The 26,367-nt window shown below is 40.4% G+C and overlaps 2 protein-coding genes across 7 annotated transcripts in view; one reads left to right on the top strand and one right to left on the bottom strand.

Moving 5' to 3' along the window:
• KLC1 (kinesin light chain 1) overlaps nt 1–20,690 on the top strand; it is a 36,449-nt gene extending 15,759 nt beyond the window's left edge. Inside the window, exons 5-16 of one of the 6 annotated variants that reach the window (XM_015865500.2) lie at nt 1,359–1,584; nt 2,088–2,175; nt 2,782–2,883; nt 3,528–3,701; nt 3,841–3,940; nt 4,756–4,805; nt 4,897–4,964; nt 6,130–6,238; nt 6,652–6,813; nt 11,618–11,748; nt 15,514–15,580; nt 16,916–20,690. In XM_015865500.2, the coding sequence (XP_015720986.1) occupies nt 1,359–1,584; nt 2,088–2,175; nt 2,782–2,883; nt 3,528–3,701; nt 3,841–3,940; nt 4,756–4,805; nt 4,897–4,964; nt 6,130–6,238; nt 6,652–6,813; nt 11,618–11,748; nt 15,514–15,580; nt 16,916–16,981 (1,343 nt within the window). In that variant the 3' untranslated portion in view covers nt 16,982–20,690. Of the gene's footprint in view, nt 1–1,358; nt 1,585–2,087; nt 2,176–2,781; nt 2,884–3,527; nt 3,702–3,840; nt 3,941–4,755; nt 4,806–4,896; nt 4,965–6,129; nt 6,239–6,651; nt 6,814–10,265; nt 10,898–11,617; nt 11,749–15,513; nt 15,581–16,915 lie in introns of those variants that run through there. The other 5 variants (XM_015865494.2, XM_015865495.1, XM_015865496.1 and 2 more) reach the window with 5 other exon arrangements.
• A 475-nt stretch (nt 20,691–21,165) lies between these two features.
• XRCC3 (X-ray repair cross complementing 3) lies at nt 21,166–26,153 on the bottom strand. Its single transcript, XM_015865502.2, has 7 exons — nt 25,939–26,153; nt 25,494–25,631; nt 25,128–25,340; nt 23,281–23,435; nt 22,512–22,724; nt 22,232–22,278; nt 21,166–21,995 (listed from the first exon to the last, which is right to left on the bottom strand). The coding sequence occupies exons 1-7, from the start codon at nt 25,991–25,993 to the stop codon at nt 21,773–21,775; spliced, it is 1,044 nt and encodes a 347-aa protein (XP_015720988.1). The 5' UTR covers nt 25,994–26,153; the 3' UTR covers nt 21,166–21,772.
• Between the last annotated feature and the right edge of the window lie 214 nt (nt 26,154–26,367).

The following is a 26,367-nucleotide window of genomic DNA, read 5'->3' on the forward strand; positions in this document are numbered from 1 at the left end:
CAAAGTTTGCTTTATAGATTGAAAGGAGCTATTGATAGATTAGCCTTACTTATTGAAATAGTTTGTTTTTCTTACCGATGTAAGCCTGATATTATACAATATATTGATGGTGTATATGTGGTGTGCTAGTGGTATAGGGATTCTTAGTAGATAAATGACAGGGAAAAAAAAATTGAAAGGGCCTACCTTGCTTATCGACAAAGGTTTTGAATTTCCATTTTGAGCACATGCAAGGTTACCTTGCTATCAGGCGTGGAGTATATGAGAACAGCAATGGAGGGAAGATTTGCAGGATTATGTAAGGTTAGTGTTGATCACAGACTTCATCCAGAGCTTATCTGGCCTTACCTAGAGCTTTAGATTAAGAAAGTTGAGTGACAGATCTGTCTGTATACCTGTGTAGTCCATCTATATTTGTACTGTTTTGGTAATTTCCTTGACCTCCAGGGGAAAAAAAAAACAAAACTGAAATGCTTTAGTGGTTTGGCAGGATGACTGTGGATGTAAGTTTGGAACTGTATGGTTCTACTGACATGAAAAAGCTTCTACTTGCTGTGAGAGTCTTTCCTTTAATAGAGAGAATAAAGTCAGTCTCATGGCAGGAACCCTTGTTCTGTGTGTTTAGAACTTAGTGCAAATGTGTAAGAGATTTAATCTCCCAGGCAAAGAGGAAAGGGATAGTTTGGAGGAGTGGGAGGGGGTTGCAACAGCCAAAAGCTAGTCACTACTGGAAAACAAATGGCTAAACCTAAGGATTAGTAAGTAAAATCAAAACACTGATACAGGTATTGACTTGATGCCATTTCCCTTATAGTTGTTACTTGTGGAAGCTGAGGTGCTCTCATCCTTTTTGTACCAACCTTGGGCATTTCTTTGTATCACAAAGAATGATCAAATAATATGACAATTGAGTGAAACAGAAGCATGTTTAGAGAAAGATAGTAATGGAAAAAGAACAAATAATTTGACACGTTCTGCCAGTATGTTGCTTGTCTGCAGAGTGTTCCCTTCCATAGGCAAATTCTAAGATTTCTGATTGTAAAATTGTGTTATAGTCTTGAGAACTGTTAATAGTTTGGTGAGGTGAAGTATGACATAGTTTTCTATTTTCTCCATTTGTTTATCAACTAGACCTCCTGAGCTAGTAAAACAGTAAAATAATGCTAATGCAGTACCTTTGTTTATGAAGCGTGGAGAGAATGTGAAGAACTAAGTGAAGTCCATTCTGATACTAATGCTTTGTACTGGAGAAATAGAATTCAGCAAGTCTTTTGTGCGTTATTGAGCTTAAAATGTTAAATGTCTTCAAGTTACATCAATCTTTTTAAACAACTTAAAATCCTGTGGATTTCTTCCAGTTCAACAGCAGCATAGCAGTGCAGCAGCTGCTGCCCAGCAAGGAGGCTATGAGATTCCTGCAAGATTAAGGACCCTTCATAACCTTGTTATTCAGTATGCATCCCAAGGTAGATACGAGGTTGCTGTACCTCTTTGTAAACAAGCTCTTGAAGATCTGGAGAAGACTTCGGGTCACGACCATCCTGATGTTGCCACTATGTTGAACATACTTGCTTTGGTGTACAGGTTCGTATAGTGACATAGATAAATACCAGTTAAACAAATAGTTGACGTTTGGCTGTAACTGTTCAGATCAGCATTTTTGCTATCTTATTTTCCGTTCTCTGTTTTATAAAACCCTCAAGAGGGTCCAGCAAAATGTATGTCCACCCATACTAAATTTCAAGTGAGTTGCTGAATTTTTGCCTATGCCTTTGTCATGAGAGCAAAGTAATTTTGAAATTAGCGCTGTCCTTATTTGGTATGCTGAGGAAGCATGTCTTGGTTATCCACTTCCAGGTAATCTAGAGAGGTAAATTGGACAACACAGTCAAAACTATACCTACTGGTCCTGAGCTCTCTAGCTACTCTACAGTTATGCGCTTCATGTTTTTGCTTTGCCGTTCTTAAACATATTCTCAATTAACCCACTGTTACAGTAATATCTTTAGTCCAATACTGAAGCCAGATTCATTATTATGACATCCATTCTGAATCCCCAGTATTAATTATGACTTTTTAAAATTCAGAGACCAGAACAAATACAAAGACGCAGCAAATCTCCTGAATGATGCCTTGGCTATCCGTGAAAAGACTTTGGGCAAAGATCATCCAGCGGTTTGTATACAAGCAATGCTATGGTTTTAGTTTTGTTTTTTTGATAATTTTTTTTTTCCCCAACTCATTCTAATATTAAACTCAACAGGAAAGTTTTTAAGACCTGCCTTATCTCTAAACAGCACAGGTAGGAGGCCATGTTGTAATGTTCTTCATTTTCTTTTAATTATAAGCATTCTATTCAATGCTGTTTTGCCACACATGACCTGACTTACTTGATTTTTGGATCAGATTGCATGGACCTTCTATGGGAAATGAATTTATAAAGAAAAATGTTAATTTGCTTCCTCAAATCACTATTGATTGAGTGAACTCAGATTGGAGGTGCTCTTCTGATTTGTTTTGCTGCTGCTTTTAAATGAAGCATGAATCAAACTTCTGTACCCGGTGTTAAAAATCAGTGGGGTATCTCTCATCATGCCACTTGTTTGGAAGCAAGGCAGTATAAATAACTTTGGGGGTAACTTTGTGAATAACATTTGGTAATCTCTTCATATGCAAAATTCAAGAAGAAAATTTGAAAACATCATTTCATTGCAGGGACATTAATTTGATAGTTATTTGTATCAGCAAATGGATGTAATGATTGCTACTCTCTGTTGGCAGGTGGCAGCAACTCTAAACAACCTTGCAGTTCTTTATGGTAAACGGGGAAAGTACAAAGAAGCTGAACCTTTGTGTAAGCGAGCTCTGGAAATCAGAGAAAAGGTACAATTGCAAAAACAAACCCCCATAAAAACAACAAAAAAACCAAACAGAACACGTTTGAATAGATTTTTCTGGGGGGCAGAAGTAAACTTCCTCGTATTTGTTCTATGTTTTGATTGGACAATCACAGTAGTTAGCAATGTCAGTGAGATGTAAAACAATGTTAAATTCCTACAGAGCTGTTGCAGCACTGTGGGTGTATTCCAAATTCTGTATTTTGTAATAAACCTTCTCTATCTTCATTCCCCTCTTGTTTGTTAAGGGATCTTTGATTTGACAAGAGTCCTGGGATTAAACAGGAAACTTAATTAAAACTTTTAAATTGATTATTCTAGGAGTATGTGGATATTTATCATGGTCCATGTGATGGAATGTCTGCATCTTCAGGCTTATCTGGATAATACACTGCTTTTAACGTAATTATATGATTTAAAAATATGCCTGTTACCGGTTTCTCTACAGCTTTCTGAATTTGTAATATCGTTGAGTAATTATCATATCCTTCTCTTGCCAAGTCCTCTTTTATCATCTTCACGTTGAAGTTTCTGAGGAATCAATACCAATGGGCTATTTTTACATGATGCATTTCTAAACCATGATATGATCACTGGAAAATGATTTAATGTGAGATATTTCTGTTTCAGGTCCTGGGGAAAGATCACCCTGATGTTGCCAAACAGTTAAATAACTTGGCTTTACTATGCCAGAACCAGGGTAAATATGAGGAGGTAGAATATTACTATCAGAGAGCACTGGAAATTTACCAAACTAAGCTGGGACCAGATGATCCAAATGTTGCAAAAACAAAGAATAACCTGGTAAGGCTTATAAGTAAATCTAAGAGAAGTAAAGTTTTCTCATGAATTGAATGTATTCAGTACATCATTCAAAATGTATTATTTCTCAAACTAAATTTAAAAAGTGCTGTTGTCTTTTTTGGGGGTGTTTTCTTTCTAGGCATCCTGCTATCTAAAACAGGGCAAATTTAAGCAAGCGGAAACTTTGTACAAAGAGATTCTTACTCGTGCTCATGAACGGGAATTCGGCTCTGTAGATGGTAAGAAACTTAGTCCTTAGACTTTAAAGTATGTTTAATTTCTGTAGTAGTTAGGAAAGAAAATCTGTCAGAGGTTGATCTTATCCTGGTTAGAATCTGCTTGAAGCAGATTTGAGCAGTGAGATAGCAGATGAGTTAAGGTACTGTAAAATTCAGCATAAGAAGGTGTTTAATTGATACAGAAATAACATTTAATTCGAAATGAGAGTTTCTTCAGTGAGCGAGCCTTGGTTAGGTTTATATCCTTTGCATCTTATTTATGGCAAGATTATGCACATCAGAAACTGATTTTAGCATTTTTATAGATGCTCAAAATGTCACTTTCCAGTCATTTGAACAAATTTTTAAGGACATAGCAAATATATTGATGAGTCATTCACTAACGCATGAAGAATTGGAAAATAATCTTAATTTGTAGTGTAAATTTAAGGATATTTGTGCTGTAAGTTTAAGGATATTGTACACCATTTCATCAACTGGAAGTCACAGAATTTTTATTGCATTCTGTGACAGTAGCATATGCACCACTTATTAGATGTCAAAATAATCATTATGGTAAAAGAAACAAATGTGTGCTTGCTAGCACATGACGAGGTACCCGATAAATGGATGGCAGTACGTATTGACTTCAAAGCTTCTCAGAAGTAACTGTTCAGATCAGAAAAAAGGACAGAATTGTAAAACAGTTTTAAAATGTTGCATTCATCTGGTGCTTCTTTCTGTGGTTTTTAGCCTTACTTCAGAAGGGCTGAAATATTGCAGTGAACATTTTGTAGATTTGTATTACTGTAAAATATTTTCTTCTGTTCCATTAGATGAAAATAAGCCTATTTGGATGCATGCGGAAGAGAGGGAAGAGTGCAAAGTAAGGCCACTGTGTCATAAATCTTTTTTGGAGCTTTTATTATTTTAGTTACAAATGAGTCCTTTTTATTGAATGTTACTCTTGTTTTTAGGGAAAGCAAAAAGATGGCACATCTTTTGGAGAATATGGTGGCTGGTACAAAGCTTGCAAAGTCGACAGGTCAGTATTTCCTTTCTTGGAATGACCACGTGGCAACAGACAGTATCCAGAAATGTCAGACTAGAGCATGTTTTAAAATGAAAACAAATGAGCAATTTGCTTATGGCAACAAGAACTGCAATATTAGATACTCAGACCTAAGGCTGGCTTTCAGGAGCGCAGATGGTAGCAGTTTGCAATCCTGAGGCTGCTTTTAGTGTAGGCTGATTGGATCTAGTGTAGGTCACCTTTCTTTTTATACTTTCAATTTGCTTGCGTGCTCTCCCTGCCCCAACAGAGCCTGTAGAGAAGGTCAGGAGTGAAAGAGTGTGCAAATACCTGGGCTTTGATTTTCTGTCTTGCATAAGAAAGCAAAGTTAGAACTGCTACACATGCAGTATTTGAGTTTCCAAAGCCTGAAGAATGTTAATTTTGCGTGAATGAGAATGTGCATCTTATCTTGGACAAAGAGAAACAGGAATGTAAGCTTTCATCATGCTTTGCATGCGTGCTTTGCTTTAATTTCATTCTAAGGCATGGGGAATTTTTTCTCTGCTGATACTGGAGCAAACCTTCAAACAATACTATGAGCTAATTCTCATTGCATCAGTGAATCAAAAATGTCTCGGGAGTCAGATTTGCTAGTGGAGCATATGGTGTGTTTTTTCCTTTGCTCCGTTGCTCAGGTTTAGCACAGAAAATGAAAGTAGTTATTATGTAAAAGCTGATGGAAGGAATTGTTAATTTAGAGTTGGACTGGGTGATCTCCAGAGGTCCATTCCAACTCTACTGTGATTCTGTTTTGTGATGAACGTGTGCTACATTAACAGTCACTGTGTGCCCGAGTGAGCGCATTATCTGGATGCTTCAGAATTACTCAGTTGGACACACTAGAACTGAGCTGAATTTTTGCCTCTTGAGATGCATCTGAGAAACATTCCAGTTTTCTCATGGGTAGATTCAGAGACTTGTTACTAACATTCAGGTTCAAGGATGCTGACTAATGATAGCATGAGATGTTAATGCAGTTTGAGGGTGCATAACAGTTTTTTCATATATGTGCAGTAAGGTATTGTGTATTTCAAGTCTCAGTAATTACAAAAAGATTATACTGCATTCATTTATTTTTTATTAGTTTGTGAATTGAGAAGAAGCTAATGTGTATATATATATATTTTTTTTTTAGTCCAACAGTAACAACTACCTTAAAGAACCTTGGGGCACTTTACAGACGACAAGGCAAATTTGAAGCTGCTGAAACATTAGAAGAGGCAGCAATGAGATCTCGTAAACAGGCAAGTATGAGAATTCTCCTTCGTGTTACCTCTGCATTATGGTCTTGCAGATTTTCGACTTTGGTGCCTATCCTCTATTCAGAATGTATAAACACTTCGCTGTTTGCTGTCTCTTGCCTGGCGTCCTCCTTGAATTTCAACTGCTTGATCCTAACTTTGAAAATGCTGTTACAAATTATCAGTTGCTGTTTCTGTTAGATTTGCAAGCTGATGGGATGAATATTAGAGATTGAGGGATAATGCAGCACTCTGCGCTGTGTTGATGCCTGCAGTAAAGGACAGTTAATCTTGATTGTCCTTTGAAAGCAAAAAGATGATGAATTACCATGTTTGGATTCTTTGTTTATGCAGTTTTTGTGTAAGTTTTAGACTACTACAGCATATCACTTAAACTTATTCTGTTTTATTCTCAGGGTCTTGACAATGTTCATAAACAGAGAGTTGCTGAAGTGCTCAATGACCCTGAGAGCATAGAAAAAAGGCGAAGCCGAGAAAGTCTCAATGTTGATGTGGTAAAATACGAGAGTGGTCCCGATGGAGGCGAGGAAGTGAGTATGAGCGTAGAATGGAATGGGGTAAGTACAGTACACAGTTTAACAAAATAGCCTAGATAAATTACTGCCATAACAAATACAGCTATCCATTCACCAGCCAATTGAGTTGCCATTGGTTCTTGGTTAATTGACTTTGTTCTGTAATTATCCAGAATCGATTAAGAAATGAAGAGTAACACCTCATTTTTTCATAAGATAACGTAAACAAAATGTTTTGAAATTTTAAAGTATTCGTTCCATTGTGGTCTTGAATGCTGAAATTTCTTCAAGAATCCTGAGCAGTTGTATTTAACATTGAGATGTTTTAATGCTGATTGAGTGTCCTGGTTGTGGTCTGGTGTTTAATTACTTTTCAGTGGTTTCTTTTCACTGGCAGGAATGTTCTGGCAATTAACTTCTGCTTTTACTTCTGTCTTGTTTATGTTGTATTTTCCTGTATTTTATATGTTTATTTAAAAGTACTGCATCTGTTGGAATACAAAAGTATTTGCTATGGAGATGTATAAAGTATTAGAGACCTTAAAGTAAATTGAGTAGCCTAATATTAATCTAATACCGATCTCCACCTTATACAACTTGTTAGAAGAAACAGCCTAACTTTACAAGCTGTTGCACAATCTGCCTTAATATGCAGTGCCATCACAAAAGCCTGACAATTTCACATTTCTTAACCAAAATATTAATATTACATTCCAATGCTCAAATTTGATTGGAGTCAGAGCTTGTTCTTATTTGTTTCCCATGTGTTGGCCTCACTGTGCAATGCAGAATGTCACAAAGTAAAACTACGTGTATGGTATGTTCACATATGCATGCTTTTACCACTGTTATGTTTTTTTTTCCAAGTCAGTGCAACCTTCCAGTTGATAGATCAGATTTATGAACTTGTTTGCTTCTGTCACCAGCTTTCCCATGCTTTATCCCACTGTTAGCCATAGGATATCTATTGCATTGATAACTAACTCCCAGCTTTAGTTCTGCTGAAAATACTGTTGATTTATAAAGGCAATGTGCTTGTGTGCTTTTGCTTTGTGAGAGGGGAAGTAGCCTACTTTGCAATACTGAGTCTTCTGAAGTTTCATTTCTCTTAGAGTAGCAATCCTTGTTTGTTTGTATAAAGCCACACATTAAAAACGTTGCAGGTCCAAAGAAACCTTGATGAAACATTTGGGTTTAGTTTCTAAGGGGAACGTACTTTCCATCTTTTGATCTTGTCTCATTCTTTTTTTCTTGGCATTGGTGTTCTCAGTGCCAAGACAGTCAATCAGCATCTATTGTGAATAATACTGCATCATTAATAAACTCAAAGTAAGGTTGGATAACTCTTTTTTCTTTTTTTTTTAACTCTAATTGTGCCCATTCATTGCTAGAACTGTGTACTGTACTCCTCCCTTAATTTCTGCTGTACTTTGCATGACAATAAGTTCTAAACAGATGAAACTTCTTTCTGCTATTGACATGAATTAAACAAGCATGCAGGTTTTGGATTGAATGAGCCTTCCGGTAAAACAACAGACAGTATTTCTAGGTCAATATTTCAGTGAAACTCAGTATCTAAAAAAATTCAATTTTGACCTCTCAAGGCAAACTTCTCAATTTTAGTGTGTTGAAATGGCATTGCTTTATTGTGATCTTTTTTTTTTAATTTTATTTACAGTTTTCTTCCCTTTAAGAAATCTTATATTACATGTTTTACATAAAGTGGGCAACTCTCTCTCCCTCTACCCTGCTAGTGTTTCTATCTCAGTGCTGTTCTTCCCTGTACGTATATGGCGTAGTTTTATTTACCCTCATGTGTTTCCTCCAGACAAAATATTCTGTTTCACAAGGTATAATTTTATAATATTTTTTTCAGGCAGATGAGAACCGGTAAGGTTGTGCAGTGCATGTTTATGTGTTACTTAAGAAGTCCAAGTGAACAGAAGATACTTAAAGTGCAGTGAATTACTTTGTCTTAAAAGATTAGAAAGTAGAAATCTCAGGAGTTCCCCTTAGAATCAATTTAGGTTTGCTTTTCTACCTCAAGAATTCTTACTTGAGTGTATTTGCATCTTCTTTTGTTGCTGTCACTTTCTTAAGAAGCAAATAGTGTTATGCCCTTCTGCATGACTTTTAAGAAGATATCAGTGAGTACATGTGACTGCAATGTTTGTCAACTGATTTTGCAGCCAGTTGGAGGACAGCTCAAAGTCTTCATGGTATGACAGAGATTAAGGTCATGTTTTCAGTGGGAGGAAATATCTTTTATTTCTCTAACCCATAAACTTCAAGACAGGCTTTTGAGAACGCAAGTCTACTTCAAGGTGTGAAATGAAAGCAGTAAATTTTGCTACCACATATAAGCTGAAAGCAACAGTAGCAAAAATTGGCAATAAAACTTTTGCCACAGAAATTGACATCTCTGTGGGCTTTTGTTGGTTTTACTTAGAATGGATTTAGGTATTTTTTTAGCCTGAACTCCTGATTTGAAGGTGTTTTTTAGTCTTAGAGAAAGTGTTTATCTTCAAAGCGAGATGCTTTTATTTCAGATTTGAAGTTCCCAAAATCTTGCTTATTCTGAATGTGCGAGTTAGAATAATAAAAGTTAGCCCCTGTACCTACCAAATTTGTCCTGCCTTTGTTGTCTGGATCATTACAACTACTACAAAATCACTAATTTAAGAACATAGGAATAATTACCTTTCCTTTTGATCCAATACTTCTAACTGAAATTTTCAACTTAAGTTTATTCAGTCCTGCCAAACAGAAGTATATGTTTAAAACAGTGACAAAGGTTTGCAATTTAGTATGATCCACATGTACTCTTTGGTTACATTGGGATCTTCCAGTCACTTTGCAGCGAGACATCTTGCCATTTCCAAGGGTCACTGTGATGACTGTGTTGTTCCAGCTGCCATTTGTGAGACTGAATTGACAGCTCAGGTGGATTCTAATTCCTTAAAAGAGTGAACAGAGTTTTGTCTGGAGGTTGGGGAAAAACCTTTCTTCTTTTGGTTTTGTTTGAAGAAAATTCCTGACAGAAGTTAAAGCTGAAATGAATGCACCTTGCTCTGTCGCCTTCTGGTTTTATTTCCTCCCCCTTTATTTATTTATTTATGTATTTATTTTGCATTTATCAGCTAAAAAGATCCTTTATTTGTTTATAAGACGTCACGTTTAAAGCTGTCCCTTCTTAAAGATGGTTCGTATTTTGTATCAATTCTAGCTTAAAAAAGCACAGCATCATTCGTGCTCATTTACGTGTTGCCTATTAGTGCTATAGGCCAAAGCGCAAATGCACATCTACAGTCTGTACTGTGAGGGCCTGCGCTCTGTACTTCAGTGCAGACTGAGAACTTACTCTGTTAACTAAAATAACTACAAAGTGTTTTGAGCGTGACCTAGAAATACTGTGAGCGTAACTGCACAAAAGTGAAAACTGTTGAATTGTTCCCAACAGTTTCATTCAGTTTTTCTCTCTCCGTTTCTGACAGGCCTAGATGCCTTTTGTGATTCTTATACTGTCTCCTGCATGAAGGGCGTGCACCATCTTCAAGCTTTAACTTCTCTCTCCAGTACTGACTGCTGTGTTTTAGCAACCCCCCTAAGATTCTTGTCAGAGCTACACTTCCCTGTAAACTGGCCATTCCTTCAGTGCTGGTGTCTTTTTGGTTTCTATTTCTGTACACGTGTAGCTTTGCCAAATATGTATCTAGTCATACAAAATGTTATTACAACCATTTGCTGTGTAATACATTAGTAAAGAATTAACAATGAGCTTTATAAGTAGCTGTTCACTATGGGAAAAAAAGGTAGTTAAAAGTATCACACAAGATATTATTGAAATGGCATGATGGTGATTTTTACAGGAGGAAAAAAAACCAAACAACCCGAACCCTTAAAAGTAAGGCATGTTCTCCAAGTGCTTTAAAATGTATTTAGAGACCTATTACATGGTTAACATCAATATGGAACTCTGGATGTCTTCACTTATGATTATTCTAAAGTAGCATTGCTGTTTAGTCTTCGTGTGAAATTTTGGCAAATATGCTTTTCTCTACTAATCTTGGTGTTCAGTGATTTGTGTATTTGTCTTTCTAACTTCTAATAAACTCACTCCAACTCAGGTGTCTGTCTTTGTCTGCTCAATAGCACTTTGCTTTCTTCTGCAACTCTTCCTCTCATAGTCACGTAGGGTATCTCTGCAGTAGGAGGTGGTCACTTCTAATCTCACTAAACTGTTTTGTTTTTTTTTATTATTATTTTAAGAATAAAACATTAAAAAATAAACTTGTGCTCGGCTGGAAGCTTTGGATGAGCACAGCAGTGTAAAACATGAATGCAGCGTATAGAAAATGCATTTCTGACGTGTTTTACATTTGCCTTGGTGAGAGTTAAAATGATGCACAGGAATTTAACCATTAACGTCTCTGATCAGTGATGTTAGGATTGATTGAACATGTTTGCAAATAATGTAGATGCTCAGAAAAAAAAAAATAAAACAGTTTTTTCCTAGACTGGAATGCTTTTGCTTGGGGCTTGTACTATGTTGAACACAGTGTGCTCACACGAAATGGTGCCATGGTGACGGTGAATGGTTTGACACGTCGTGGTGGCTTATTTCTATTTATTATGAATCATCACTTGAGAATGTCTTCACGTTTCAGAAATCTTTGGTACAGTTTGATGGAAGAAACCAATTTGGATTGGTAAAGTTGTAGCTCTGTAGTATTCTGTACTTAAGTAATTGTACCACGTCTATATTTATAGCAATAGACACTTTGGAACCAGGTTTGGGGGAGGGCTACGGACTCTCGCAGTTTCACATCTGTTCAATTTTTTTCAGGATGGCACTGGATCTTTAAAACGCAGTGGTTCCTTTAGCAAACTTCGAGCTTCCATTAGACGCAGCAGCGAGAAGCTGGTTAGAAAGCTGAAGGGAGGAAGTTCACGAGACAGTGAACCCAAGAATCCAGGGTAATTATCTCTCCTTAGCTGTGCTGGTGTGCCCTTGTTCTGTGCTCCTGCTGTAGCCTAGCGCAGTACCTAGGACAGTATTTTCTTCTCTGCTTAGCTAACCGCATGTCACCTAGAATAATATCATAAAGAAACTGAAAATAGAGAATCTTTTCTTAAGCAAATTATTGAAGTTCTTTAACGTCTGAGGAATTATGTTTGCTTTTGAGGGTTAACTCAGTTTTTTAAACGCCTTTTTCCTTTTTGATGCTTTAGCCACTTGAACAAAAAGGCCTTTTAAAATTATTGGTCAATGTTAGTAAACAACAAAATACCCCTTTTCACACAGTGATAAAGTTAATAAAGGTTGGTAAAGCTAGAATACAGTAAGCTATCATTCCTACAGCTTAATATATTTCTACGTTGCTCTGTGTATAAGTGCATTACTGACTTGAGCCCTTCTCACTCAGAGCAGAGGAGAATGTTGGAAAAACTTGAACCTATTGGTGCATCTCATGAGCATTTTAACCAAAGTGAAGTCGGTGGCATTAAGACTTTTAAAACTGTTTTTGTTACAGTATGATTAATGATGTGGATCTGTGTAGATTTCTAGGAAATCAGTCTGTTTAATTCTGTTCCTCACACACCTGCTTGATCTTCAGCTTGATCTGATTTTCCAAATTTGTAATTGCCATTTTGCTCTGAGCTGTCACAGATGTAGTTTGAAGGCACTGAATCAAAGTCCAAACTCCCTATGTATTTACTGATATGTAATTGATAACTGTCTCTGTGATGATAGGTTGTGAATAAACTGTGAAATACGCATAAATAGGAGGGAGAAGTACACAGATGTGAAATGGGTTTAGGGGCAGCGTGCAGAGGCAAGACGGGAAAGAATAAAAGGAATGTTCTTGGTTTAAGTATTAGCATTACTATAACTTGCTTGGCATTTCTTATTTCTACCTAAAGTTCATACATCATAGTACAGGCATATTCTTTATCAATATAAATACAAATTCAGTCCTAATTTTGCATTTTCTTTTTTCTTTCGTGTGAGACTTTTTCAAGTCTTCAGTTTCTTAAAAGACCAAGTTTTATTCTTTGGTTTCTGTATTAGAGAGGTAACTTTCATCAGGTAGTTACTCCAACTGCAGATAGGTATAGAAAATTGGAGTTAAGACATTTGGCTTTGCAGCATCCTGAAAAAGCTGCTCTCCTTTTTTGTTGTCTGCACTTCTGTAACGTTATTTGACCAGTGAAGAAGTGGTCTACCCACATAATGCTCATTATTCTTCAGGTTCTCTATCACCTCAGATGGAGACATTGGTAGGAACTTAATTTGGAAAGATGACAACATGTTCCTTGCTTTTCCTTTCTGACAAAATATTCCTGGTTTTAGAACTCAGTGCAGTACTCCAAGAACAGTGTGTTCTTAGAACTTGCATTCAATGTGTTGCATTGGCAGCCTTTTATGTAGGTATACTTGTTGAGTGTGTTGACAAATATCAGAACTTGTGTCCATGTGAGATACAGAACCTTTTAAATCTTAATTTACGCTTGAGTATGTTATTAAAATTAGCTAAGGTGCCATTGCATACATAGAAGTCAATTTTGCCAAGTCAGCCACTCCAGGCATTATCAGTGTTACCTCTGCATTTGCTGCTGGTGTCTCTGAAGGTCACTCATAGATTCTCCGAGGTTGGAAGAGGCCTCCAAGATCATCCAGTCCAACCATCCTCCTATCACTGATACTTCCCACTAAACCCTGCCCCTCAACTTCAATCTGATGTTTATTTACACCTGCTGCTTGTGCTGCGCTTCTGTAAATAGTAATTGCCAGTGATAGTCTGATTCTAAATGAGAAGTGCACAGAGAGAAATACATTCACATCACGAAAGAAAGACTTTTCATCTTGCAGCTTGATGCAGAAGGAAAGTATAGTGGAAAATATACCAGGGGAATTACTGTCAAAAAGCCTTCTGTGTTGTTTAAGATAAGAAATCTGTTCTTTGTTTTCTAACTGAGAACTAAGAACTGTCCACTGGAAGATACAGCTTCAGAAGTCCTAATGTGTTTCCTAATTAAAGGTTAATTCTTCGCAAAGTGCTTGATTTGTAACAACAAAAGTATCTCATGAGAGATTAACAACAAAGTGGGCTTTTGGTTTTTATTAATATATACTTCAGCGTGGGCTTAAAAATTGTACCAGTGGAATTATTTCTATAAACCTTTGCACTCTTTTTCACGAGGACTTTATGTGATATTTGTGTTTTATTGATTAACTGGCTTTGCCTTCCCTTTATAACTCTTGCACACGTTTCCTTAAGGAAAGGGAAGGCATATGCCATGCATGAGTCTTTGCTTTGCTGTTGCTAACACTCATGTCAAATATTTTAAATTGTGTGTGCCCCAGCTTTTGAAATGCTAAGAAAAAAACCAATAGGTCTGTGTTGTGCAGCATCTGTTGCCTGTGTTCGTCAGTGTTTTGGTTCGTTATTCTGCTTAGCCTTTGCTTTATGAAAGCATTTAAACCACGTGCTTCACTTTGACTGTTGGCAGTCAAAGACAGTCTGGGTTAAGTCTGGTGTGAAGTGTATGGATAAACCTCTCCATGTGATTGGAAGGCCTGGGGAGCTTTGTCGGGCCCGTAGTAAAGATGTAGGTGGCAGCTGCTTAATTCTGCCATCAGGAGTTCACCAGCATGCATTCAAAGCTCTCATTTAGGAGCTTTTAACTCCATAAAGAGCTTGTCAGAAATCAAGGCCAACCTCTGGCATTCAGAATAGTGCACAGCCTCTTTGGGATTGAGGCTATCACTGTGAAGCTTGAGACTAATCTGGGGTTTTGTTACACACACTTTAAAATATTTTTGTTTTATGTTGTACATGTTGGGGAAACTTGGGTTGGAAAGGACCGTAAAGGACCTTTAAGATCATCTAGTTCCAATCCCATGCTATAGGCACTAGACCAGGTTGCTCAGAGCCCCATCCAACCTGGCCGTGAACACCTGCAGGGATGGGGCGTCCACAGCCTCCATGGACAAATCCTCACCTCAGACAGTAGTAGATATTGCTGCCAATGCAGCGATATTTTGACTGTCAGTAGCTTGTGTGTAGGTGATCCTGGTGGTGTTTTTTGCTCACCTGTTGCTTTCAGTACAGCATTGTAGGGCTGCTGCTGCTGCTCAAAGCATTGTTAAAGCACGACCCCAGTTAGCAGCAGCTGCCATCTCATTTCCCTTCGCTATGAAATGCATACAATGAAATGTTCTAAAACGTTTTTTGAAATGATGGACTCTGCACACTGATGTAAACAGGGCAGAAGGGACTCAGCTCATATTTGGTTTAGCTTTTCCAAAGCTGCCTATGTGACAGTCTATGAATTTCACCACTTTCTCCTGAACTATCAGAATGTTTAGTTTTTAAAACAAGCTGCGTTAAATATGAAATTGAGGATTAGGTAATTAACAATTAGTGTTAAGTGAGTGTATTAATTTGATGTGCTTTAAAAAAAAAATTGAGATTTTATTTTGAATTGCCGTTTAAATCCATTGCCTGAAGCGTTTAAGCTCTGAGGAGCCTGTAATTGATTTCTTATGTAATTATAACTGGATGTAGTATTTGAATCATATAATCATCTTAAAGAGTTTTCCTCAGATCACTTTGGGTGCTTTGTTATAACTCCCTTAACTGTGCATTGGTCATTGTTATACTTGTGTTTTTAGAGCTGTTAGTATTCAGCTGTTCTGATGGGTTTATCCTTGCATGTTCACTGTCCTGGTTGCAGCATGAAGCGTGCCAGTTCTCTGAATGTTCTTAACATGGGTGGCAAGGCTGCTGAAGATCACTTTCAAGTAAGAAGCCCTACAATGTTCTTACCAAAATAGATGATATTAGTAGGGTTTGGGATACAGTATTACCGCAAATAATAGAATAACAAACTCCTGTGTGATTGACAAAATCCTACTTGAGTAAGATATTGAAAGCATATGCTTAATGCTTCATTCAGTAACACTTCTTGTGAACTATATTTAAATGTAAGGAAGTGTTCAAGTCTTGAGTAAAAAGCATTGGTTTTCATGGTACCAAGCAGTCTCTGGGTTAGTCTCGCTATTAAAATGGAAGATTATGTACTTTAGACATTTAGACCAAAAAACAACCAACCCATGAACTTCTAAAGCTGAGGTTCAAAGTGTTTTTTTCTTCAGCATCTTTATTGAGAAGGGCCCCGCAGTCCTGACCTCTGTACGTATTCAGATTTCCTTAAACACCACCTCAGTTATTTCTGAGGGTGCAGAGGAACAGTCTCTGAAAGTTTGTCTGACCTGTGTTATGCTTCGCTAAAACAAAAGCTAAACTCCATATGATGTGCCCGATTGCTGCTTCCCATTTTCTGTTTTTCCCTTAATAAGCTGTTGTTTCCTACATTGTCAACTAAGCTAGCAATGTCCTACGTCCTAAACAGCGTTGTGCATTTTACTAACGCCATAACCAACACTAATTTTAGGGAAGTGTAATTGCTTCTGTACTAATGAAACTGCACCTGAGGATATTCCTCGTTATTTGTCCTAAAGTAGCAAGAAAGCCCAATCTGTGACTCTCATATTGCTATTGAAAGGCTTACAGGTTTTGTTGTTACCTCCAACTAAAGTACTGCAGAGGTTTCTGTAGTGTGAAATGTGTGCAAGTCTTTGCATAGTGTGAACTTTAGCCAAAAAAAAAGAAAACATCCATCAGGATAAAGAGTAAATCTTTGTAGTGACAGTGCTAGGGTTTCCAGCTGTCATGTCCTGAGTGCCACTAAATTCTCACTATTTAATCGATGCTACTTCGAGAAGAATTATTTATTACTTGTGTACTCACTGCATTTGTCAATGAAGTGTTGACTTCTAGTTCACCCACTGCAGACACTTGTGGTGGTTCCCACAGATGGATATTCCTGTTCATGGTAGGATCTGGGTTAGGATTTCAGGGGGTGTGCTGGTCTCAGTACAGCTGCGCAGTAGCAGTAGTTGAAAGCTGGGGAAAAAGATGGTCGTTAGAGTATGCAGGTCCCTTAACACGACGTTGTGAGGTCAATTCTCTCTGGTTCCTTGTGGGTTTTTTTTCCTGTTAGTAATTTTGTTTGCTTGAACTATCCGGACAGCTGCATAATTTACTTTTTGTGTGTTTTTCCCCCCTTCACACAGGAACGAAATAATTGTCTGACAGACTCGAGAGCTCTGAGTGTCAGTCAAACTGATTTGGCGCATTGAGATGCTTGGAGAGAAGCTAGCTAATATTCCTTTGTGAATAAAGAAGCACTGAGATCTTCAAAGCTTTGGTTCCTCATCATTATGTATAGGAACGCATAGTTCATAGGTGTTTTATCTTTCTGTTTTGCAAAGGACTGCTGTTATTACTTTTCTAAATAGGGATAATTTAAAACGTGGCATAAGTGGGTATTTTCTTCTAAGAGAAAACTGTATAGGTATATATTGCTCATTGCACTGCTCCCATTCATGTTACTTACGTTGATTTCTTTAGGAGGTCTGAGTAAGACAGCAGCCCAACAACTGTCAAAATGCAAACACATTTAAAGCATAGCAGAAGGCAGAGATGTTTGAAAATGAGGGCAAAGTGAAATGTGTGGTAGTAAATGTGTGCAGTGCTGGAGGAAAGGATAAGTCGTGTGCATTACTGTATCCATTCGAACTGAACGCACTGTATTGGTGGGGCTGTCCATTGCTCCGCTGATTATGTTGATGTTAAAGATCTTAGCTAGCAAAACAGCACTTAGACATGGATTACTTAACCACTAGATCGAGCTAACACGTTTTATAGGAGATGACTGGGGTTACGTTACATATAGCACGAATAGGAATTCCTGTGACCATAACTTAGATACCTGTTGATAAAAGTCTTAGGGCACAATAATGGATGGAGATAGGACAGTTTGAGCTGACGAGGACAAAAGGAAAACGTTTTGCCCTTTGTCTCGTGTGGTGGAAGGATTCTGAAGTTCTGGACTGCATCAGTCCCAGGGCAGCTGCTGTTGCTCCTGGGGAAACGCCACGCCTCAGGTTGACTTTCTCGCTTGTCCACTGGAACTCGGCCCTATTCTCTGCATGCTCCAAGTGCTCCAGTGTTCCCCGTGCTGATCCCAAATGCCGCCTTTCTCCACAACAGCTGATGGCAGCAGGAGCTGCAGCTGCAGGCCGGGCTGCTGCGCTGGGAGCAGCTGCTGAGCAAAGGACCGCTCCAACATGAAGGGCCTCGGTGGAAGCGCAGGATGGCCACACCAACTCATTTGGCCACGCAGCCGTGTTACATCGACTTACATTTATGCTGTTTGTATAAAGGACTGCTGCTGCAACCCAGTATGTAAGTTTTAAGTATTCCATAGACACCAGTGTTTTCTTTTCCGCAAAGCTTGTGATTTTGTTCATCTTTTGTAACAACTTTTATTTGTGTGAAGTTGGATGAAAAGGTGTTTAAAAAAAGAGTAAAACGTATTTGTGGTCGTAGTTGTGAGTTAGAAAACACAGAACAAACTTAGTGAAGGCTGGAATAGCCATCCAGGGTCAGCACTGACTGAGGGAGCCAGGAGGCAAGTTGTAGTGTTGAACGGTCTCTTAGAGTTAGTACTTCTTAGAAGTATCCATCTGCTTTGGCATCTGGTTCTGAGCTGTGTTGCAGTGACTGTCGCGTACCGCTGCGTATGGAATGCACTCGCCTATGTTTACCAGGGGGTACCGTGTCAGCATCTCTCTAAAGAAAGCTGCACGTGGTGCACCTGCTGCAAGGACACATTAGAGATGGTGAGATACGATGCTGCTAATATGTAGAAGTTTAGCACAGAGTAGTGCAATTCATTAATGAACCTGAGCAAGAACAAGTTGTTGCTCAGTGACGTTAACGATATATACTCATATAATGTAGACTCTTGAGTTTTAGTCTTTTATTAAAGAGCTTTTTATATTAAATATATATATATATATATCTAATATATACTTATTTTTCCCTGAAGCAAAATGCGCTCTGTGCACCCACTGGTATGTTTGGGTCTCTTCAGGCTGGGCACTGCATGGAGCCCTGTGCTGGTTCCTTAACCAGGGTGGCTGTGCCCTGTGCTGGCCTGTAGGCAGTTCCTCTGCCTGCAAACACCCCAGGGCGTCTCTCTGACCCACAGCAGTACAGTGCTACTGCTCTAGGAGTGGCTCAGTGCGCCTTGTAAGTGTTCTGTAGAGTGAAGTGTTTCACTTTGAGGTGTTTATAGAAGCCTAACTTCCTTTAAAAACAATAAAAAAAGGAAAAAAGAAAGAAAGAAAATTGGACACAGAACTGAGTTTGGTAATAAGGAGCTGCTTGAAAGAAATGGAATATTTTCAGCAGTTTTGTTGTCAGCATTGAAAGGTTGTTCTTCATAGACTCAAAAGCGTAAACACAGAACTGTGTTAATGATCAAATGTATGTTGGATGCACGGCCAGAGTGTGTGCTGTTTCTCACTGAGGGCTGCACACAGCTCTTACTGTTGCTGGTTTGACCAGTACGGTGCTTTTACATCTGTTAAACTCTTATGTTTCAAATTGTGTTGGAAGATAAATCTGCATTATTGAGTACGCTGTAGCTCTAACAATTCTTACTTAGTTTTCTAGAAAATAAACCCCAATTTCCTAAATCCCAAAAGATGATGGCCGGGCACTTAGAGAAGGTTGTACAGCTGTGAGCCGCTGTGCTGTTGGTAGTGAGAGAGGAACTCTTAGCATGCAAAACCAAACGCAGAGTCAACTTGAAGTCCTTGTGTTCCCATCAGGAATCAGCTCCTGCCATGGCCTGGCTCACACACTGCAGTTTCAGGTGGGCTTCTTAGTTTGCTTTTATGTGGGATTTTCTTTCTGAATTTCCTCTGTTCTGGTTGTAGCCAGCAGGTCTACAAGTACAGGCTCAAGTACAAGACCAAAAAACCCAACTGTTTAATTCTTGGACGTCTTCAGTACTGAACTGAAATCAACAGCTCTAAAGCAGAAAACTTCAGGCCTTAGGAATGGACGGGTATCTTGGCAGGATGGTGGTATCCTTGGTAGTGCTGCTGGTTTTCAATCTGGCACGATTCCTTGCTTGGAATAGTAATGCTGAACTTCATTATACAGGTTACAGGGAGTTGAGGTTAAGCCAGTGCCGCTCCTGTTTGCAGTGCATCACTGAGGCCGTTGAGCTGCACATAGGAACAGTTGTATGCAAACGATGGGCACAAAGCTGCCTTTCTCTCTGCTCCTGCCGTAGCCTTCATAGGAATGTTTGTATTGTATATAGTTGAATGTTGTTGGGGTTTTCCTAAGTGGTTTGCAGGTAGATTTGGAACATTTACCTTTGAAGTTTTCCAGACGGTTCTCTGTGCTCTGATGGGTCCAGGTCAGTAGTGAAGAAATAACTATTTTTAATGTTGATTTGTCATTTTGAGGAAAATAGTTTTGGTTTTATATGTATATACATTTTGATGTGTGGATTTCATGTCTGAGTACAGACTTAAACCTTTCTAAGCCCAGCTTTAAGGTGCAGCATTTTGCTCTGCGTGTCTCATTACTGTTGGTTACAGCAATGGAAGAAATCCAGTGTGGAGGTCCCAGAACAAATGGCAGTTGTTACTAAGAGCATTCCCTGTCGTTGCCACTTGGAATGAGATTGGTTTGTGTTTTACTACGTCTGTCTTCTAAATACATCCACCACGGCTCTTTTTACCTTGTGAGCAGTCTGTTCCCAGACCTCGCTGAAATACAGCACAGAGCTGCTGATTCATTTGAAGCTTCAAAGGGTAGAAAATAAAGTATTTAAAATGCTCTCACAGGGTCAAAATGAGTGTATCCAGCACATTCTACAGTGTAAATCTGTGTAAAAATTAGTTCCATCTTTCCTGTATAGAAACAAATCTCAGTTGTGAAATCCAAAGATGAATAAAGCTGTATAAAGGGAAAGTTCCTAAACTGCATTTATTAAAGCTTGTGTGTTTCAGCAGCGTTAACACCAGACTGAGCGGGGCAGATGCTTCCCCAAAGCAACAGCCGTGTCTGCTCTTCATACCCCCAAAGCCATTCTTTTGTGCTGCGTGTTGGATCTCAGACTGGTGCTGAGTGTGGCTGGCAGAAGGGGCAGAAACCACAGCTACTACTGCTGAGCCTTAAGGTAGACAGTAGCCGGGCTCTGAATGCAATGCCCAGAGAGGCACATATATATATATATATATATATATATATATATGGTATATAATATAAATAAAACTACAATCCACCACCTATTACAATAGGATGAGCAATGTACTGGGAGGTGGGCCAGCAAATAGGAGAGTAATTCTAGTGGTAGCTATGCAGCATGAAACATCAGCATTTGAAGACTGAGGACTTGTGGTGATAAGCTACTGCAACCTGATGTCTTTTTTCCTTCAATTGAGGACACAAAGACTTAAAAGCTTCATTGTTGGGTTTTATTTTAAAAAAATAATGTAATAAATGATTGTGGTCGCTTACAAATACAGGCTGGGTGACCTGGGGAGGAGGGGGGAGATGGGAAACGTGTGAAAGCTTAACAGGTATGTGATACAAGTGAGTGTCACCCACTGATAGCAACAGCCACCCACCGAGCACACCAAGTTTTAAGGCCATTGGAAGGTGTGGATGAATAAGTTCATTGAGCTGTCCCTCACCCTGAATGCAGCAACGGTTTCAAAAAGCACCCAGAGCAATTACTATTCATGAGGTCAGCAGAAGATGGGGAGAGAAACCTGTGAAGCTCTGATAAAAGAGCAGGGGCTGTGTGGATGAACACAGCTGAAGGTGCCACTCAATCCTTGCAGCAAGGATTACTCACGTATCTCACGGATACATCCGGACACAAAAAGAGCATCTCTGCACAATGTAGAAAGAACACTTGATGTCATTGGCAGACACCCTTTATGTATTTCACATCCCTTCCTCTGCCGTAGGAAGAATTTCATTTCACTAATGCTCCTTCCTGAAGCAAAGCAGGTTCAACACACTTTTGGAACAGGATCCGATCCTGCAGAACGAGCTTACTTCATTCCTCTCACACCTTCCAGTTTTACTGTAAAGCAGCAGCAGGATGGAGGCAGATGAGGAGCAAACACGACTCTTAAGGTCCTGACGCTTGCAGGGTGGTGGCACGCAGCTCCAGGTGCTGGTTCAGGCTGTGGCACCCTGCTGACCATCAGTCTCATTAGCAGCTGATTTGCCCAGGTTATTCCAAGTGCTGGAAAGACTCTGCTGTCAGCAGCGCTATAAAGGAAGCAGTGCAGATTTCTGTATGTATCAATTTCATATGGAACATTTTGGCTTCTGTTGGAACAAAATTCCATTGGAACTGCTCTACTGAGACACAGTGATGTAGCTTCTAGTTTAATCCAGTACTGCTGCATAATGCACCACTGCTGTTAATGCACATCAGTAGATTGTGCTGGTGGTTAAATGGTGCCCTGCACAGCACTGCTCTGTTTCTGTGGTGGATGACTCACCTGTAGCCACACGGTGCAGCTTCTGACTCGCTCACAGCATCGGTCACCTGCAGCAGAACAACAACACGTGTGGCTGAGCTGCTGTTGTGCATTCGATACCAGCAAACAGAAGGGCAGGGAGCAACACCAACAAAATTCAGGTTATTGGGCCAAGTTAGAAAAACCCATATTCTTTCAAAGCAAACTAAAAGCTGTGGTAGCTGTAGCATATATGAATTTATTTAACACATCCACACCCATCAGAATGCAGCCTTGAAGGATGTTCACATTGATGCCATACCTGATTAATGCACATTATTGGAGTCCTGAATCTGGTGCTTAAGCCGTGGAGCTGAGCTCCAAATGTCTGCAAATAACGAGCCTTCAGAACAGAATCCGAAGCCCCAAATTCACATCGAAACAAAGCAGCAATGGAATCGATGACCACCAACCGCACCACGCCTCTCGTGAGCAGGAAAGAGATTCTCTTTGTAATGCAGTTGTGGAAGGTGTCCTGTGCCCAGAATGCAAACAGCGTTAGAACAGAACGGAGATGAGACCCTTGCAGCCTGGGGTCTCGTCTCTAACAGTGGTGTACAGCAGCTGGATATAAAGGAGAACAAGCACATGGTGACACTCTCAACTTCTGGCCAATTTGTTTCAATGAGGGCAGAAAAGGTGATTGTGTGAGTCTCAGTTCTCCTGATTGCTGCCACCAGGTAAAAGCAGCATCAAACACAGCAAGAATTAAACAATAGCCTTCAGCTCCCTGCAGCTTTTACAACTCAACTGTGATTCTCGAGTTTGATTTGCAGTAAGACTCATTCTATTAAACTAACTGTTCTTTCTTGGTTATTTTCCCCCCTCAAAAATATAAACATTACAACATAAAAGACATCTTGGCTGGGATAGAGTTGATTTTCTCCATAGAGACTCCTACGTTTTGGATCTGTGAATAAAATAGCTGGGGATAACATGCAGCCTCTTTGGTCTCCTGCAACAAAGAACTTCCTCTGGTTCCTGGATTACAGCATTATGATCATGTATCTGTAAGCTGTGCTGTTACCTACCAGGTCTGCTGCGTGCTCAACAAAGATACTGTTCCCAAACCTGATCCGCTGTATGATTTCAGGTGGCACATCTGCACGCAACTTATGCTGCTGAGCTATCAGCTGCTGCAAACGCTTACTTGGGAATGCGTCCTCTGTACAAACGTAGACAGCTCCTGCAATCAAGAAGGAATCCTCTGTTACTGCAGCGTGACTTACAGTTTCCCTGTGTGCTCCCCAGCAATCCACTAGGTGACGCTCCTCCTGCACCACTGCCGAGCAGTGAAGTGAATTCTTATAGAATGTGAAGAAATTTCTTATAGAAATCCCTGCAGTTCTCATCCTCCCAGTCAGATTTTCAGTTTCTCAAACATCAGCAAGAGAAACCTCTACAACAAATGTGATGTTACATGTATTCAGCATCAATATGTGCTCCAATAAACCAATTATAGCTTGCAACGTAGAATATCAAACTAATGAAAGCCAGGCTAACTTGTGCTGAGGTATCTTCAGGCTAAATGAATGCACTCTGCACTACCCAGCTACCATTCCTATTCACAGCTGATTAGCACAGCGCTGCCTAATTCAGGCAGACGGACATTTCTTTACCACAGATACTGACTTACAGAGAGAGCATCTGCTTTGGAAAGACCAGTCTGACCATACGGTGCCTGTGTGTGTGGAGCAGAAGGGTGTCACTCCATTCCTCCATGCAGACAAAATGAACCTGACCTGCCACGCACCAAACCTGCCTGGTTAACAAGAAGAAAACGTTTGCTGCTGGTTCTAATTCAGAATTCTAATAGGGATTTGCACGTCACTTTGCATTCATGTGTTACTCGTGAATATGGGCATGGAAAATAGGTTCAGCCAATATGCAATAGACCATAACTGACGTTCTTGGAATAGCAGAAAGAAAACCTTGAGGCAAAGGGTGTCCTCATTGCTTGGTTTACTGCCAGCATTCGAGAACTGTAAACAGGATTAGCATGAAGTTAAGCGAAGGAAGTACACAATAGATCTAGACTGCCTAAAGAAATGCAATTCACCATTTCCATCTAAGGGGGAAGGAGACCATGCAGCACATCAGCTTTCTGCACCTTGCCCACCTCTAAAACGTTGCTGTTCTCAAGCAGCAATCCCAAACTTGCCTGTTGTAAAAAACATGGAAAGGCCACAAAGCCTGAAGTTGGTAATTCACACTTTGCTGCTACAGTTCAGCATCTAAAAGCCTGACAAGAGCTATTTGTTACCTGTCACTAAAGTACAACTTTGGTAAATGGGATAAAAACCCGGACTCCCAAAGTAGTAATTAATTTCTGACCACGCTGAAAGAGACCAAAAGGTTCTAATTTAACTGAGGTGCCCACATTACAGCACTCCAGATCCCACCACAGAGTGGCACAGAGTGCAGTTTAACACAGGAAGGAACTGAATGGAATATATCTGCTTCGGTTCTGATTAATGACATCACTTAAACCAAAGTAAGGTCAGCTAAAGTGTAATTTCTGCCCATTATATTAAACCCAGTGTGGAACGGAAGGAAGAGTAACACTGCTGCCAAATCACACCGATGGCACTGGGAGTAAATCCTTCCATGTAAGAATAAATCCTTCCATGTAAGGGCAGTGAGGCCCTGGCACTGCTGCACAGAGCTGTGGGTGCCCCATCCCTGGAGGAGCCCAAGGCCAGGATGGATGGAGCCCTGGGCAGCCTGAGCTGGTGGGGGGCAACCAGCCCATGGCAGAGGGGTGAAACCGTGTGGTCTTTCAGGCTCCTTTCAAACCAAACCATTCTGTGATTCTATAGTGTCCTCAGTACATTCCTCCAAGTGGCAAATCAATCAATACTTACATATCGATACTTACCCGACTCCAATCCACCGTATCTGTAAGGATACTGCACACAAAGGCACAGCTGCAAACCAATCTGAGTCTTCCCAGCAGAACTCTCCCCAGCAAGTTCTGTGATCCCCACTAAAGGGATGCCACCCTTCAACAAATCATCAAGCACCGAACAGCCCAGGCTGAGCTTCTGGCACTGGGAGGAGAAACAATCCTTGTCTTGGTAGAGCTGAAGAGCTGCGTGGGTTTTGAAATCAAACAGAAAGAAGGAAAAAGTCACTTGGAGCATCTCTGCAGGGCCAGCAGTGTGTCTGCAGGGCCAGCAGTGTTTCTGCAGGGCCAGCAGTGTTTGCAGCCTTAACAGCACGTTGTTCCTATTGTATTCCCCACCTGTGAGCACACGGTCCTTCCTCAGAGCACGGCAGACCGTTCTCAGCAGATGCCCCACATCCGCACTGGGCAACTTGAGCAGCCTCTGCAGGTCGGCTCCGGAGAGATGTAACAGCTCCTGCATGGACTTGATGTCGGCTGGAACAGAGAGAAGCTCATCAACACCACAAATAGCAGCATCCCATCAGTCACATACAGATACCAGCACCCCAACACAGTCACACACAGATACCAGCATCCCATCAGTCACACACAGATACCAGCACCCCAACACAGTCACACACAGATACCAGCACCCCAACACAGTCACACACAGCAGCTTCCTGACATCCCGCTGCTGGTTTCCTTCAGGTCACACAGCACACTATTGTATCCTGTGCACTGAGCTGCCACAGGACCCCACAGAACTCACTCATCACTTCACACCCCATGCAGGGCGCGTTACCTTTCTTAAGGGCCGCGATCACCTTCGGGTTCAGGTCGAACTGGTCCCAGTCCATGTCCCGGCCCGGCCCAGCGCTGAGCTCAGCATCGGGGGGCGGTGATACCCCCAGCCGGACACAGCCGCAGTAACACACGGTTCAATGCGGGCTGTCGGTGCCAACATGGCGGGTCCCACAGCACCGTCACCACCGGGTTAGCGCCGTAACCACACAGTGCCGTAAAGCGCGGCACTGTCGCGCGCACTGCCTTTACGACAGCGAACCCGAGATCACCTCAGCGCCTCACCCCCCCCCCCCCCCCCCCCCCCCAACAGGCCCTTACACCCTCCGCGCCGCAGGCTCCGCAGCCAATGGGCGGGCAGCCCGCTCTTACGTCACCTGTTGCTAGCCTATCTCTGCCCGGCCTCCCCTCACTTCCGGGTTGTGCAGCG

Source organism: Coturnix japonica, chromosome 5 (genome assembly GCF_001577835.2).
Source record: "Coturnix japonica isolate 7356 chromosome 5, Coturnix japonica 2.1, whole genome shotgun sequence".
Classification (NCBI taxonomy): Eukaryota; Metazoa; Chordata; class Aves; order Galliformes; family Phasianidae; genus Coturnix; species Coturnix japonica.